Source organism: Penaeus monodon, chromosome 11, assembly GCF_015228065.2.
Source record: "Penaeus monodon isolate SGIC_2016 chromosome 11, NSTDA_Pmon_1, whole genome shotgun sequence".
In the NCBI taxonomy this organism is placed as follows: Eukaryota; Metazoa; Arthropoda; class Malacostraca; order Decapoda; family Penaeidae; genus Penaeus; species Penaeus monodon.
The window spans coordinates 46,655,947-46,671,703 of NC_051396.1; the positions used below are offsets into that span (position 1 = coordinate 46,655,947).

Genomic DNA, 15,757 nt, shown 5'->3' on the forward strand with positions numbered 1-15,757 from the left:
TCCTACTCTTCTCACTCACTCATCCCCCACTCACCCTCCTCCCCCTCACTCACTCAATCTCACTTCACTCACTCATTTCACTCCTCACTCCTCACTCACTCCTCCTCTCACTATCCTCCCTTCACTCTCTTTCACTCCCCCTCTCCCCCTCCTCCTCCCTCCCTCCACTCTCACTTCCCCTCACTCCTCTCATTTCCACTCTCTCTCTCTCTCCCTCACTCTCTCTCACTCACTCACTCACTCTCTCTCTCTCTCTCTCTCTCTCTCTCTTCACTCTCTCACTCACTCACTCACTCTCTCTCTCTCTCACTCACTCACTCACTCACTCACTCACTCACTCACTCACTCACTCACTCACTCACTCACTCTCACTCACACACACACACACACACACACACACACACACACACACACACACTCACTCACTCACACTCACACATATGTGCGTATACTTCCCCAATGAGACTAGGCTTCCAGCAAGGTGTTTCCTTCACCGACAGAGGATTATTCAGTGTGGTCTGGAGCACTCTTTACTGGTGGTTTCGGCCCCTGATGAAGTGGGTCCTGAGGCGCACCACCAGACTGTGCGAGCTGCAGCGCATTTGCTATGGGGAGTGGAAGGGAGCGCAGAGGACCAACGGTATTGGTAAGTTTGGCTTATCGAGTGATTGGCTTGTCTTTCCGTTATTTTTATTTATTTTTATTTATATATTTATTTATTTATTTATTTATTATTGTTATTTTTTTTTTATTATTATTGTTTTTTTTTAGGTGGGGTTAATTATTGCTTCTGGTTGTGGTGGTTTTCAGTTGTTGTTGATTTTTAAACTTATTTATTTCTCCTTATTTTAATTTCTTTCTTTTATATATCCCTATTGAGGGGTCACTGGTTTATTTGAATTCATTATTATCTACTTTTTTTATTTATTGATTTCCCCACATTTCCATTTCTTCTTTCTTTTATTTCTTCCTTATCGATTATCGTCTGTGCCAAAAGCAGTGAGGATCAGAAACCATTCGTAGGACTTGGACCCAGGCAGTGTGTCGTGCAGAGCCATAGGTGAAGGCAGGAGGGAGGACGGGATTTTAACCTATTTTGTGCATGTTATGGCTTCGTATATACACAGTTATTTCTGTTTGAATCTTTGTTTTCCTTTTCTTTGAGTTTGATTTTGTGATATATCATCCAGTGTGGACATATACCTGAGGATGACAGTTGGATTAATAACTGAATAAAGATTTTGAATTTGTTAATACGAAGGTGGTCTGTTTAGAATTGGAAACACAAAAGTAAATTTACAAAATAAAGCATTAGATATATATATAATTTAGTTAATTTGATTGATAAAGGCAGTTTTGTATATAATCTAACGATAATGTGTTAAACAATTTTTTAAATAGAATGTGTATGTTGTCAATTATCAATATGACTCATTTTTATTTTTTATAATTATTGTTATTTTTTTTTTATTTGATGTTGTTGAAGTTACAGATATCACAATTTCTCTTATCACATTTGATTTTGTAAAAGCTGTATTCTCTTTTTCCATATTTTGTAAGAGTTGTTCCCTCCCTTCCAGAATTTTCCCTTAATCACAGCCGTTCGCCGGATATCCAGAAATGCATGAAGTACATGGAGAACAAGTGTATTGAGCGCACCCTCAAGCCAGACCTTATCTACTACGCTGTGTTCGCCATTGTACGCATCAAGAAGATCAACACCAAAGTACATAAAAAGTGAGGTTCAAAAGAGGATCTGAGAGAACAAGCCCCATGGGTTCTCTATACTGCTCTCTCTTTATTTCTCTCTCCCTCTCTCTCTCTCTCTCTCTCTCTCTCTCTCTCTCTCTCTCTCTCTCTCTCTCTCTCTCTCTCTCTCTCTCTCTCTCTCTCTCTCTCTCTCTCTCTCTTTCTTTGTCTTTCTCATAATGTAACCATGTTAATTGAATTTCTGAATAAAGATGAGTTTTACATGGCAAAGCTTTCTCCTCTCATGCTAAAAAAGGGAATCTCAAATCCTGCCTCTAATCTGTTTCATAATTCTTCTTCCCCGTTTGTTGCCTCTGCCTAGGTTCTCCGACATTCTGTGCGAATGCCTCACACAGATTTGGGGATATCGGCAGCTGTTGGCAGAAATAGAAGCCATTCGTCAAGAGGCCTACAACATAGAGAATGTAGGACATGAGGCCATGCTGATGAGGCTATGGGTGGCTCTCATGCCTGGCATGCCTTTGGAGGTGGGTGTTCATAGTTAAATATTGTTTTAATGATATTGATATTAAATTTGGGTCCAGAAAGACCAAGAAATGAGCACTTTAATGCATTTATAGCCTTCCACACAGTCTTCCCTTGGTAACTGTTGCTGAGCATAATTGTTAATTGCTCATCATTTCATTGGTGTGTCTTTGCAGGCGAGAATAACAAAGCAGTGGCAGATGATAGGGTTCCAGGGCGATGACCCGCGGACAGACTTCAGAGGCATGGGCTTGCTGGGCCTCGAGAACCTCTTGTGAGTTGCTTGGAGGAACTATTCATTTCATTGTTATACACACACATATGTGTGTGTGTGTGTGTGTGTGTGTGTGTGTGTGTGTGTGTGTGTGTGTGTGTGTGTGTGTGTGTGTGTGTGTGTGTGTGTGTGTGTGTGTGTGTGTGTACACGTACACACACACGTACATATACATATACATATGTAAAGACATGGGCACACATATGCACATGCACATACACGTACGCACTCGCGCGCACACACACACACACACACACACACACACACACACACACACACACACACACACACACACACACACACACACACACACACACACACACACACACATTTTTTTTTTCTTTTTTTTTTTCTTTTTTTTTTCTTTTCTTTTTTTTTCTTTTCTTTTCTATTTTTTCCATTCTTTGTATGCATAGTTTTTAAATGGTTTTGATAGTGTGAGCAAGGAAGACCTTTCTTGATAGATGTGAGCAAATAGTCAGAAAGGTGTGAGGTTTTCAGTCCACACGAAGGAAGTGTGTTCTGGTTAATAAAGATTTGGCAGAGATCGCACAATCAGTATAGGCCTCTCCTTAGAGGCATTCTCTGGAGGCCTGCCTTCATATCCTGAAAAGAGGTTGGCATTGCCTCTGATTGGTCTGTGGAAAGGAACTGTATGGCAATATGGGTTTGTGAAGCGAGGAAGAATTATCATGTGTCATTTCACTCTAGAATCTGGATAAAGACATACATAAGTTGAAAGTATTAAGACAAATATACATTTTTAAAGCTTTGTCATTATTCTCTCTCTTTTTTCAACCTATTCATATTAGGTGGCATCTATTCATGCCTAATACACCAAGCCCATATGCCAGGCAAGGCTGTAATTCACTAAAAATTGATCTCCTACTCAAAAGCAAATGACATTTAATGACATTTAATGACATATTCAGTACGTTTTGCGACCATTGATTTTTATTCCATAGCTGTCAATCAGATTTGAAACAAGGTGTTGAGGAAAATTAGATTTAAAAATAGTAGTAAGGGAGTGTCATTGGTCATTTCCTTGTTTTCTTTACTTATAGATATAGCAAATGATGTCTGCACTTCTGTATTATCAGTAAAGTATTATTTTCTTGATATGAGAATTTGCCGTCTCATTACAGTAAACAAAGAAGTCAAATTGATATTAGATAATCACAGAGCAAGATATCTATTGAAAAAATGCAGAAAAAAATAGTACAACCATGATGTCTGTTGGCAAGTACCCGTGCTGTGGTCAAGCCAGCTCTGTGTCATGTACACAAAATAGTCATCTGATTGTTTGACCCTGAGTGCAGAATAGATACAGCCCCCCAAAGTAGACATACAGTCTTGTTTTTAGTCTTATTAAGAAGCCACAGCCAACATCATAGACAGCAGGGAAACTGTACACACAGTGATATTGGCTAGAAACATGCAGCACCTATATTTCTGACATGGAGCAAAGTACCCACCAAAGCCATGATTCAGATCCATCACTGACATCAGCAGAATAGAAGGGGAAGTAGCTTAACCACTTCAGTAGCCTTCAGGATAGTAGTGTGGCCTGGACATGTGTAATAAATGGATGTCCCTATTTCCCCACTTTTTCTTTCTCTTTCCACCTGGATTTCACTCTCAAACTTTGGTTGCTTTTCAATCCCATGCATGGGACAGTGTTTGAGAAAATGAAACAAAATGAAGGAGCAGATTATTATTGTTACTTCCTTAAGCCTTGTGGGAAGAAAAATAATGATGTCTCTGAAACCACTAGCATTGCATAGCATCCAGTGTTGACATAAAAAAAATGTAGGGTGGCTGGGGACAGCAGCATAACTTAGCAATAGAAGAGGCCTGGGGCCCATCAGACTTCATCCAAGGGATCATAAAACACTCAGATACTTTGATGTGGAGAGCCGAGTTTCCACTGGGAAGTTAGTAGTGTTGCATTTGAACCTCACATTAACGAAGGTGTTGCCATGAGCTTCTGACTGACTACCCAGAGGAGTGCTTCACATCCTAGGCAACAGCCTTGGTTTAGATGCCTGTAACAACCTCTGGGACCTGAAGAAGTTCATCTTATAGGGTCACGACACCTTCACCATATACACTGTATGCGAGCCACCCTTCTCCCTCCCTCCTCCAAAAGCTGCCCATCTCATTTCTGGAATTGCCTTCAGTAAATAGCTAATATATATATATTCTTTTGCTTTTTCTCTTTCTTTTTTATATTAATGAGTGTATGTCACATAGTGGGTCTTAAAAAATGTTCATGCTGATATCATTGCTATTGAAAGTATGTTTATCATTCTTTTAGATTTTTCACTATAGTATGTGAATGCATGAGTTGCTTAGTGTGTAGATTGGCTTGCTACAGAAAAAAGCTATTGCATGGCCTGTATGTACATGCTATTCCCACTATTTAATTTACTAATTGTTTTTGCGCATAGATGGCTCCACAAGTACTAAGCCACCGATGAGCCAGTTTCAAGTACTCATCTGTTTACCCTTTTCCTTAATTTTCAAAAATATTTTCTGGCATCTGGTATTCCTGTTAGCTATGTCAGTAACACTATAATGATTATAAAGTCTATAATAATAACAGCATCGTTATTGATAGCATTAGTAAAAATGAAAAATGCTTATCCTTCAAACTCAAGGAAGGTGAAATCAGGTGAAGCCACAAGGTCTACTAATTGACCCCCTTCTGGCTACACACTTTCAGAGCCATCTGTTCACAGAGACATTTCATAAAACAATATTACAGTGAATACAGTTTCCCAGGGCCTTTGGGATAATGAATAGAGTGAGAATAATAAACTGTCAGTGGTCATTGAGCATTAATATTAGTAATAACCAGATTTCTCCAGTTCAAACAAAATCCTGCAAAATTTACTTTGATTTACTGAATACCATTTTTTATAGTTTACCGAATTGTCTACAAAGAAACTAATTATATAATTTTGTAATGTATTTATATTTCTGTCTTTCTTTCAGTATTTCTTTAATGAAAAGTATCAGTAACTACAACCAAAGATATTCACTAATTCAAAGAGTACATTTATTCATACTTTTTATTTCTAGGAGAATTTAGCCATATTTGTATTGTTCATAGAATGTTGCTGAAACCCACAGAAATATATTTAAAGTAAATGCAGAGCACTCAAAGCATGGATGGCCTCTTGCCCCTTGTTGATATTTTAACTCATTGTGTCTGGAATCATATGAAAGGCATTAGACAGTACCATGAAAAATGAATAAGTTTATATTTCTTTATTTATTATGATTCTTTCTTTTTGAGTTCCATTTTATTGTTATTTGTGGCAATTTTACAAATGACTTTTGTATTGTAACACACTGTCACAGATATGACAAGATTAATTCAAACAGTGTGCACCTATTTTTGATATCTATGTATTGTTTTTAGATTGTTGTTGAAATCAATGGTTTATTGTTTGAATATTTTAAGAGGGTACACGATGTATGAGAGAAAGGGTTTGTATATTCATCTACTACATTGAAGTCAATTTTTGAAAATTGATGATTTTACCTTGTTAAGGTGCTGCCATGTAGCTATAGCTAGGTAGAAAATACACATTTTGAATATGATTGGTAGTTTCTTTGGGTGTGTATGTGTCTATGTGGCTTTATAGATGTGCTTTTACTTTTCAGATTTTTTGCTGAAGAACACAACTCTGCAGCGCGACACGTGTTAACAAGGTCTCAGCATCCGAGATACGGGTAGGGACGTTTTCCTTTCTTGTTAGAAAAATTCAGTTTTCATTTTTTGATTAATGCATTGAATCGTGGACATTTTGATGGGAATGTCTCGCCATAGGAAATTGTTGCCATGTGTTGGTTATAACGTCATCTCATCCTGAGTGCGCCAAGTACTTGGATTAAGACAAGCCTCATGCACAGGAACCTATATCTTCTCATGGATTGAAAGAGGTGATGATAGGCAGTTATTCTGATTTTTTTTTTTTTTTTTTTTTTTTTTTTTTTTTTTTTTTTTTATATTTTTAGCTTTCTCTCTCTCTCTCTCTCTCTCTCTCTCTCTCTCTCTCTCTCTCTCTCTCTCTCTCTCTCTCTCTCTCTCTCTCTCTCTCTCTCTCTCTCTCTCTCTCTCTTCTCTCTCTCTCTCTCTCTCTCTCTCTTCTCTCTCTCTCTCTCTCTCTCTCTCTCTCTCTCTCTTTCTCTCTCTCTCTCTCTCTCTCTCTCTCTCCTCTCTCTCTCTCTCTTGATCTCCTCATCCTTCTCTTTTTTCCTGACTGCATTTTTGTCTCCTTCTTTTCTTCCTCCTCCTCATACTTTTCCTCTCCTTTTCTTTTACTCTTCCTCCCTCTCCATTTATTCCTCCTCCTCTTCTGCCTTTCTTTTCTTCCTTTTCATCTCCCACTTGCTTTTCCTCTTCTTCCTATGCCTCATTTTCTTCCTCTTCTTTTGTATACTTTTTGGATTGTCCATCTTTATTCTGTCTCCCCTATTACCTCCTTTTCCTTTTCTTTTTTTAGTTCTTCCTCATTATCTACCTCTTTCTTTTCTTTTACCTTGTCCTCCTCTTTCTTTTTGTCTTCCTCCTCCTATTCCCTCCTCCTTTTCCTCCTCCTCCCTCCTCCTGACTTGCAAAGGAATTAAACATAACTGAAGAGATTTTGATTGAATTTAAAATCAAAGTTATCTTTGATTTCAACAAAAGTGTTTCATTGATATTTAGAAGACTTCTTTGGAGGTTAGAAAAACAAGCAGACTGTAAACCCAATCTGGACAGCTTTCAACCTTCCTTATATTGATGGTCAAGTTTTGGGCCAGAACATGACAGTTAAGGAGTGTTTGGAAGCTTGTGGGCAAGAAGAATGTCATCAAAGTGCACTTGACAATATGCTAGAGTCATGCTGTTCAAAGCTAAAGCAAACAAAAGTTGAAGTCAAACAGATGCTCATTCTTAGTTAGGCATCATTTAGCTTTTGCTGTGATTCAAGCATATGGTCAACATAGGGTGAATGTAGCCAGACAGAACAAAAGGTACCCAACCATTAACCCATTCACACTCCAGGCTGATCCTCGCTCACACCAGGGTAATATCCCGTCACAATATGCACAGTTGAGCCAGCTCTTAAGTTATGTACGCTAAATAGTTATTCACTTGTTTGGTCCCGGCTGCGGTTATTGAAAAGAAACAGTCCATCAATTGCAGTCTTAAAGTTTCTTTTTAGCTTTGTTACCTAAACATTTATAGGACAGTAGAAATAGTGGTTGGTTTATTTGTTCCCAATTTGAAACCTTTCCCTGAAACGGCTTACTTATGTCCTGTTTTATAGCATGCATTATTTTTCTTTTAGAATCTGGACAAAATACTTGTTTTTGTTTTCTCAAGAAGGATAATTATTCAGTTGACATCTTTTTAAAGATTTGTTTGGTCATAGAATCAGAAATATAACTATGGTTAAAATGATTGGTAAAAGGAAATAAAAGGAAAAATAAACTTAAAAAAAAAAAAAAAAAAAAAAAAAAAAAAAAAATAGTGAAGCAGTTTTATTGGACACTGTTGAACTAGATTTCATTTTTGGGTAATTGGCTTTCCCAAGTTTCATGGTTGAGAAAATATTCTTAAATAAAAGTGATAAAAAAAGTACAAAGGTCTCTGATATTGCTTAGAATTACAAAAATTATTTTATTGTCTTCTGATATTACAAAAATATAGGAAAAATTGTGAAGGCCTTTAGTTAACTTTAAGTAAAGGGCAGCTGCTTTACCCTTCTAACATTTGGGTTTTCTATCCACAGTTACTCGTTTGCAATTGTGGGAATCAACATCACACACATGGCCTACAACCTGCTCCGTTCTGGAGATGCAAAGAATCACTTTTATAATGCGTGTAAGAGGTTTCCTGAACCGCGAGTATTCCACCAGTTTTACAGCTACCTCTTCTTCTCGTTTGACGACCTCTGGCGTCAGGAAAAGCCTCGGGACATGATGGAATTCTCACGAGTTAGAGACAAGTTCGAAGCTCAAGTGAAACAGAAACTCAAGAACCCAACCACCTTTTTCAAATGCGAGTTTGTCTTAGAAAACATTTGATGTGTGAAAACCAGGTCATGGTGCCATATGATGATTCAAGAGGTCAGTAAAAATCACATATTCGTGTGATGTTACTTATGAAGGATTTTTTCTAAGAAGGAAATTCTGTTATTATGGTATTTTGTTACCTTTCATATTCTAGATATTCTAGCATAAGAGCCAACTTGTAATATTTCTTTACATGAATGAAGACAGAAGTGATGCAATACTTTTTTATCCAGTTTCTGTTTTTTATATGTACTCACTATTACAGAATTAAAGTTTTTGTAATAACTGACAGTGAGAGGGATGTAAACGTTTTAGGGAAAATAAGACAGGAGAAGAAACTGCAAGAAAAAAAAATTTAACATATGATAATTTAAACGTCTGGAAAGGGAAATAGAAAAAAATGTGATTTATATATACTTTAATATATATTTTGGTTGTCTATTCTTCTCTTGTATTCCATTGGGTATAGAGACCTTGGGGATATAGTGATGAGAAAAAAAGGAAGAATATCGACTTTATTGACCGGTATTTTTAAGGATGTTATTTGTTTTGCTTTTTAATGCATAGTATCTCTGCACAAAGATTTGTGATACGCATATGAGATTTTAAAGTGTTGGTCTGAAGCACAGAAGATTATGTGTATGCCAGTGTACAAGTTGATGCAGCGTAGAAGTCGACCCCTAAAATTTGCGTAATTCGGGTTTAGCCCAATAGTCACAGGACAAGACGTCCCACCAAAATTAAGCAGCTCCACTTCCGCAGCCCTATTGTATCGTAAGAAGAAAACTGCAGTATCTCATAAACAGTTTGAAGATATTCTTCTAAAACAATGGTCGCAAGTGAGTTCTAACACGCCCTACCTTAGTGAATGTATGTGCCCTATATTTTTGGTGAAATCGACCTACCAAACGTGAGTTTCAGTAAGAAATTATTATTCAACATACAAATTAACCCCTGGTTTTAGAGAGAGATTTTTACCTTTTGAATGTTGACTTGTATGCAGGCATGTGTGGTAAATATGAAAACATTCACTCATTATAAAGGTTGTAAATACAGATTGTATTTATTATAGTCAGATCAGGTTAAACTTGAGTCTGGATTAAATCAGTTGACAGAAGTATATCTTACACTTATACCTTGGTTTCAGGACCTTCACTTACCCATGATTAAATTTGCAATTGGTTCTTTTCCATTTACAGATTGTTACTCTTATTGTTACCTTCCTATTTATTTTATTTACCCATAGTAATATTTTCTATTATTCTGTGGATTTCTCATTATAAAGATTTATGACATAATCAAAGTACGCAGTATTGGGATAACTGGGAATGACAAGGGATAAGCAGAAGAGTGTGTGGCTCATTGGCCTCTGTGGTGGACAGACGTGTTCGCCTCAGCTCCCTACCCTCACCCCCACCTTCCTCCCTCAGCAAAGTTTTAAACAAGTTGATACATACCTACTTTTTTATTTATTTATTATTATTATTATTATTTTTTTTTTTTTTTTTTTTTTTTTTTTTTTTTTTTTTTTCCATTGGTAGGGTTTAAGTACAAGATTCCTTTAAATAATAGTTTTTGGCAAGGCGGTACCCAAATGTCATAAATAGCTGTTCCAGTTGCGATGAGCGACAGCAAGTCATTGTCACCCCCAGCCATCAATAGGACAACACCATACTCAAACACTCCTGCAGAAGGTAAGAACATTCCAATTCAAACATAAAAGCCACACCTTACCTCCTGCATCATAGCAAGTACACTGTTAGCACTTTATCTTCACGCACAAATATATCATTAATATATCAATATATCTCTAACTAACAAGGACAATTACACCCTCTCATCACACCCAAGGAACGTACAAGTAGTGACATTACATTTATCCTCACTGCTACACAAAACAAGCTACAGTACATGTCCTCTTACTAGACACACCATCTGTCGCCTGCTTCTCTTTTTTTTGGAGACACTGGTGCTGTTATTAACCCTGGCCCTTACCAACCAAATTACTCTTGCATGCTATGCACAAAAGCGGTGAAATAGGGGCAAAGGGCCATCTAGTGTGATATCTGTTGTAACCAGTCTGAGCAAGCCGGCTGGTACCATGTCAGCTGTAATGGATTGTTTACAGATATACAATGGACAATTTAACAATAGTATTGCATTGATTTGCAGTAGGTATGGCTCTAGTAACACTCCCATATTTTCCTACTCTCTTTCCCCCATTCAGTTTATTAATTCCTTTGACATACTTAATGACACAACATGATCAACCCTTATGCACAACTCCTCCCAGAAAACTCACACTTATACACACTCCACCTTTTCCTACTCCATGGAACGCTTGCCACCCATCCTAAACACTTGACACCATCAACACCCAAACCTCGCCTTTACCTTAATACTAAGTGCTGCTTCCCTTTGCTCCTGGCTTTAACCACTAGACTTTCTTGCACCAGCTGATCATTCCTCCTCCTCCCACACACCCTGCTCCTCTCCCATGCCCCCAGCTATGACCCGCCATGACCTAGCATCATGCCCAACACCTCAACCCTAAAACTTCTCAACATTAACTTCCACAGCTTTATATCCAGAAAGACCCAATTCCTCCACACTATTGACACATTCAATCTGGATATCATAATAGTACAGAGACACGGCTGACATCTGACATAGACTCTGCGGAAGGTTTCCCTCCCCCTTATAGAATGACAGTGATACGTAGAGACAGACTGAACAAGATGGGGAGAGGCGGCGGTGTCCTTATCACCACCAAATTTGACTTAGGCCTGATTTTCACAGACTGTGAGATCACATGGATCCAACTACAAATTTAAAACTGTAAATCACTCTTGTTCACTGCTTTCTACAGACCCCCATCTACCATCACAGAATACTTACAAAATTTTCGTATATATCTTATATCGCATCACTCCAGAAAAACACGTTTGAATCACAGGTGACTTCAACCTTCCAGACATCGACTGGACTACTACATCCCCTTTTGACCCCATTGACACAGATGCCCAAATCCCCACCATCCCTCACACAAACAGGTGCCAACTACACGATGTCATAAATACATTCTCTCTCACAAACAGTCAGTAAATATCTCACAGACAATGTAAGAAAGAACCCTAGACACTTTCTGTAAATTTTTCAAGATACGCAGACAGGATACCACTAAAGCTGCACTTTAAGACGACAACGATACTCTTGTCATCACACCAGAACACAAAGCACACCTACTCAACACACAGTTCCACTCTATCTTCACACAAGAAAACCCTATTACATCGATCATACAGCCATACAGCCCACCCCGACTCTTGATATTAGAGCAGACGAAATACAAAAACTACTGGAATCACAGGACACAAATCACTGGACCCAACAAAATCCTTACCTTCTTCCTCAAAATCTGTGCCCCCGCCTCCAAACCATATTTACGCAATCCTTCAAAACATTCTCTCTTCCATCTGACTGGTGTTGTGCAGACGGCACCCCTGTTGTCAAGGCAGGTGACCAGACTGACTCACCAGATTATCGCTTCATCTCTCCATCCTCTCCAAAATCCTTGAACACATCAAAGCCTTCGGCAATGTCCCCACAAAAGACTGACACAAAAACTATTATTTTTATGGAGTCACTGGCACACTTCATGGGATCACAGTTTTTCTTTCTAACATGACCCAACACGTTCTTCTTGATGGTGCTATATCAAGCTCTGTTCCTGTCTCTTCTGGTGTCCCCGACGGCACCGCGTTAGGCCCTCACCTTTTCCTACTCTACATAAATGACCACTCTCCACCCCTAATTCTACAACTAGACAGCCTCATCAATCGACAAATCAAGACACCTGACAACTGTAAACTTCTCCAGACTGACCTAGGGAAATGGCAAATGAGCTTTCGCCCAGACAAATGTAAAATCGTATAGGTCACCCTTTCTCAAACGCCTATAAAATTTCAATATTCAATTCACTCACAACAGTTACTCAGCACACCATCACACAAATATCAAGGAATCACAACACACCAACATGAATGTAGTGCACACATAGACAACATACAACATACAGCTAATAGAACACTGTGTTTCCTGAGGAGGAATACTAAGCACACGGCTTACAGTACACTTGTCCGTCCAACACTCGAGTATTGTGTGGGACCCACATTCAAACAAATACTAGTAAATTACAAAAGATTACGCCGCAGCAGCCAGGTTCATTAAGAACAACTGCACGAAACTCCAGACATCACAACACGCTTTAAACAACTACACTTGGATGCCCCCAACTACACATGGACACAGACAAGCATAAATATACAAGACTACTTACACCACGCAAACACACTCAATACACGTTTCACTCAGCCTGAAATACGTGACATACCCCACTAATGCAGATTCTTACAAACACTCGTACTTTCTAAGCACCGTTCGTGACAGGAACAGACTCTTACAACATACAGTACACAAAAGTAAAGCAGATACTTTCCAGTAACTTACACTTGTACACCTAAGAACGCATCCGCAAAACACCACCCTTACCTGTTTTCCGCCAACAGCCAACCTGCGATATAAGCTTGATATGCAAAGAGACAGGTCTTTTCAGGAAAAAAAAAAGCTTCAGAACATAAGACAGCAGGAATGTTAGATTAGAGTTGGCCTTTATTATTATTATCATCATTATTATTATTATTATTATTATTATTATTATTATTATTATAGTTTCTCTAAAGAAAACAGAGAGGAGAGTAGGTAAAAGCAGGTTCAACTTTTTTCTTCCCTTGAATAAAGCATAGAAACTGCTATTGGGTAAAATCTGCGCCACAATACTAGGTTGTGGAATCGACAGCATCGCCGTGCACAGTGATCACACCTGCTTTCATTCACGCCGCACGCACACGGAAAGTATTTTCGTAAAAAAAGTTGTAAAGGGCTTTTGCTATTTAGAGCGCTCTTTCTTTACACTGATTGCTTTACAGATAGAAAAGTCAGAAGTGTAGATAGCAAAATCCTGTGCCATCTCAGCAAGTACTGGGTTATTATCAGGAAATGAGAATATTCAGTACATAGATTTTCTAACTTCATTTGCACATTAGTGTGCCTTTAAAGTTGTAAATAAGTACATGTTGCTAAACTCATTTCAACACAGTTCTTGCACTCATTAATCGTTGCAAAAATAAAGAAAAACAACATCAATAATGTGATTCTTACATCATAATTTACATAATATCCTTCAGGTATTTCCTCATATCTTCATAATATCGATTTTGTTAAATCATAATCACCGATGAAAAAGGATCTCAGGCTGAAAGTCCAGATAAATTAGGATATAAAAAGTAGAGTAGAGCTAATTTCCCTTAGCTGACGTTCCTCTGTACATGTGTTTGTAGCAACGAAGGCCTTAATATAGTCTGTTAACTACTGGTGTCTAAATCATGTCGCCTAGAAAGAAAAAAAGAGGATTATTTCTCTATGGAAATGTGAATTTACCTTTCTTAAAATCCTAGATTCTTCAAATAATTACAGTGTCAAAAAGGCCTAATTACACCTGATCTTTACATGGACTGTTAAGGAGACGCGGCAAGGCAGTGGCGACCCCTCCTCGCTGTGACCAGGTGCCACTTGCCTGAGGGTTGAAAGAGTGTGAAGATCGTGGTATAAAATACATTATATTGTTATTGTAGTTGCACATGATGCTGATAATGTACACTACTGTATTTTTAGGAACTATTTATTTATTTATTATATTTTTCCACTGCAGTTATCTCAGTACAGTACAACCTTAAACATAAATAAATCCTAAAAAGTCAATTTACTTTTTTGTATACCTTTTGGGTAAATTTAGTTCTGGATTTGCATGATTGGTGAGGATGGCGCATCGAGGATAAGTGCTGTGATCAAGATGCCATAATGGTACAACGGTACATCGCAAAGAAGACCAGATTTTGTGTGTATATATGTGTCTACATATATATGTATATATATATATATATATATATATATATATATATATATATATATATATATATATGGGAACTTAAATGATTCTCTCTTTAATGAAATATATAAGAAATATCTGCTACCTTTTATACCTCTTTACTAAAACTGTAATACATCGTTACGCAGAGTTTATATAGTGTAAAAAGCAAGTATAGACTATTTAAAGAATAAAGATTCAGTATATTACAACAATGGATATGCTAATGAAATATTTTACACCTATTTTAGCTTCCATTGTGAATTATGAAATAAAGGAGAGAGAGAGAGGGGGGGGGGGGAGTAAGAGAGAGAAATGTATAGACCCCTTCCGATGACCCCCACTGTGATGAAGTATCGACTCTTATTTAAAATGCATCAGACTACATTTCATTTTTACGGCAGTATTTCTTGCCACTTATATTCTTCCTTGGTTATTTCTAACCCTGTTATTTTCTGTTGCGTCGCCGTCGTTGACCTTATCTGTTGGCGCGGCAGATAATTTTAGGTAATCGATCACTCTGTATCATTATAGAGAGGAGAAAATTGCCCTATGGATATTCTTGCTAACCTCAGCTGTGGTCCAGCTCGGGAGGGGGGGGGGGGTAAACGCTGGATCTTGACACTACGAGTTCTGTGGCACTGACCATAGGCTGGTTGTGGCTACCCTGCGGGTTCACTTCAAAACTCCCCGTCCCTCCAGTGGCCACCCTAAGGTGTTTCACCTTGACAGACTAAGGGAGGAGGAGTGTGCCCGTGGGTTCACCATGGCAGTCTCTCACCGATTCACAGAACTCGACAACCTGAGGGACCCAGTTGCTCTGTAGGAGCTCTTCAAGCGCGTAACACTCGAAGCAGCCCAGGAGTCCATTGGCCCGAGGACAAGGCAGAATTCCATCTCCCTGGAGACATTAGAGGCCACTGAAGCGTGTTGCAAGGCTCGGCTGAATGGTAATCAAGTCTTGCGTCGCTCCATGGTGCATAGGGCTCGGACACTGCTGAGAAGGGACAAGGAACAGTCCATCAGGAATCTTGCTGAGGGGGTAGAAGGCCATTTCTTGGTAAACATCCTTCGTCCTGCCTACCAAGCCCTGAGAAAGCTGAACTCTTAAGCCCTCCTCGCAGATGAATGAAGTCCGATCAGCGGATGGACCGATCATCTCAGATCATGTTGGGGTTCGTGAACGTTGGGCT

At 38.5% G+C, this 15,757-nt stretch overlaps 1 protein-coding gene across 2 annotated transcripts in view; it reads left to right on the forward strand.

The window, feature by feature from the left end:
* The window catches only part of LOC119578994 (ELMO domain-containing protein 2-like), a 19,307-nt gene extending 4,909 nt beyond the window's left edge, over positions 1-14,398 (forward strand). For both annotated transcript variants that reach the window (XM_037926685.1, XM_037926684.1), the window contains exons 3-8: positions 501-646; positions 1,581-1,737; positions 2,072-2,237; positions 2,412-2,509; positions 6,182-6,250; positions 8,296-14,398. In XM_037926685.1, the coding sequence (XP_037782613.1) occupies positions 501-646; positions 1,581-1,737; positions 2,072-2,237; positions 2,412-2,509; positions 6,182-6,250; positions 8,296-8,590 (931 nt within the window). In that variant the 3' untranslated portion in view covers positions 8,591-14,398. The remainder of the gene's footprint in view (positions 1-500; positions 647-1,580; positions 1,738-2,071; positions 2,238-2,411; positions 2,510-6,181; positions 6,251-8,295) is intronic.
* Positions 14,399-15,757: the final 1,359 nt, after the last annotated feature.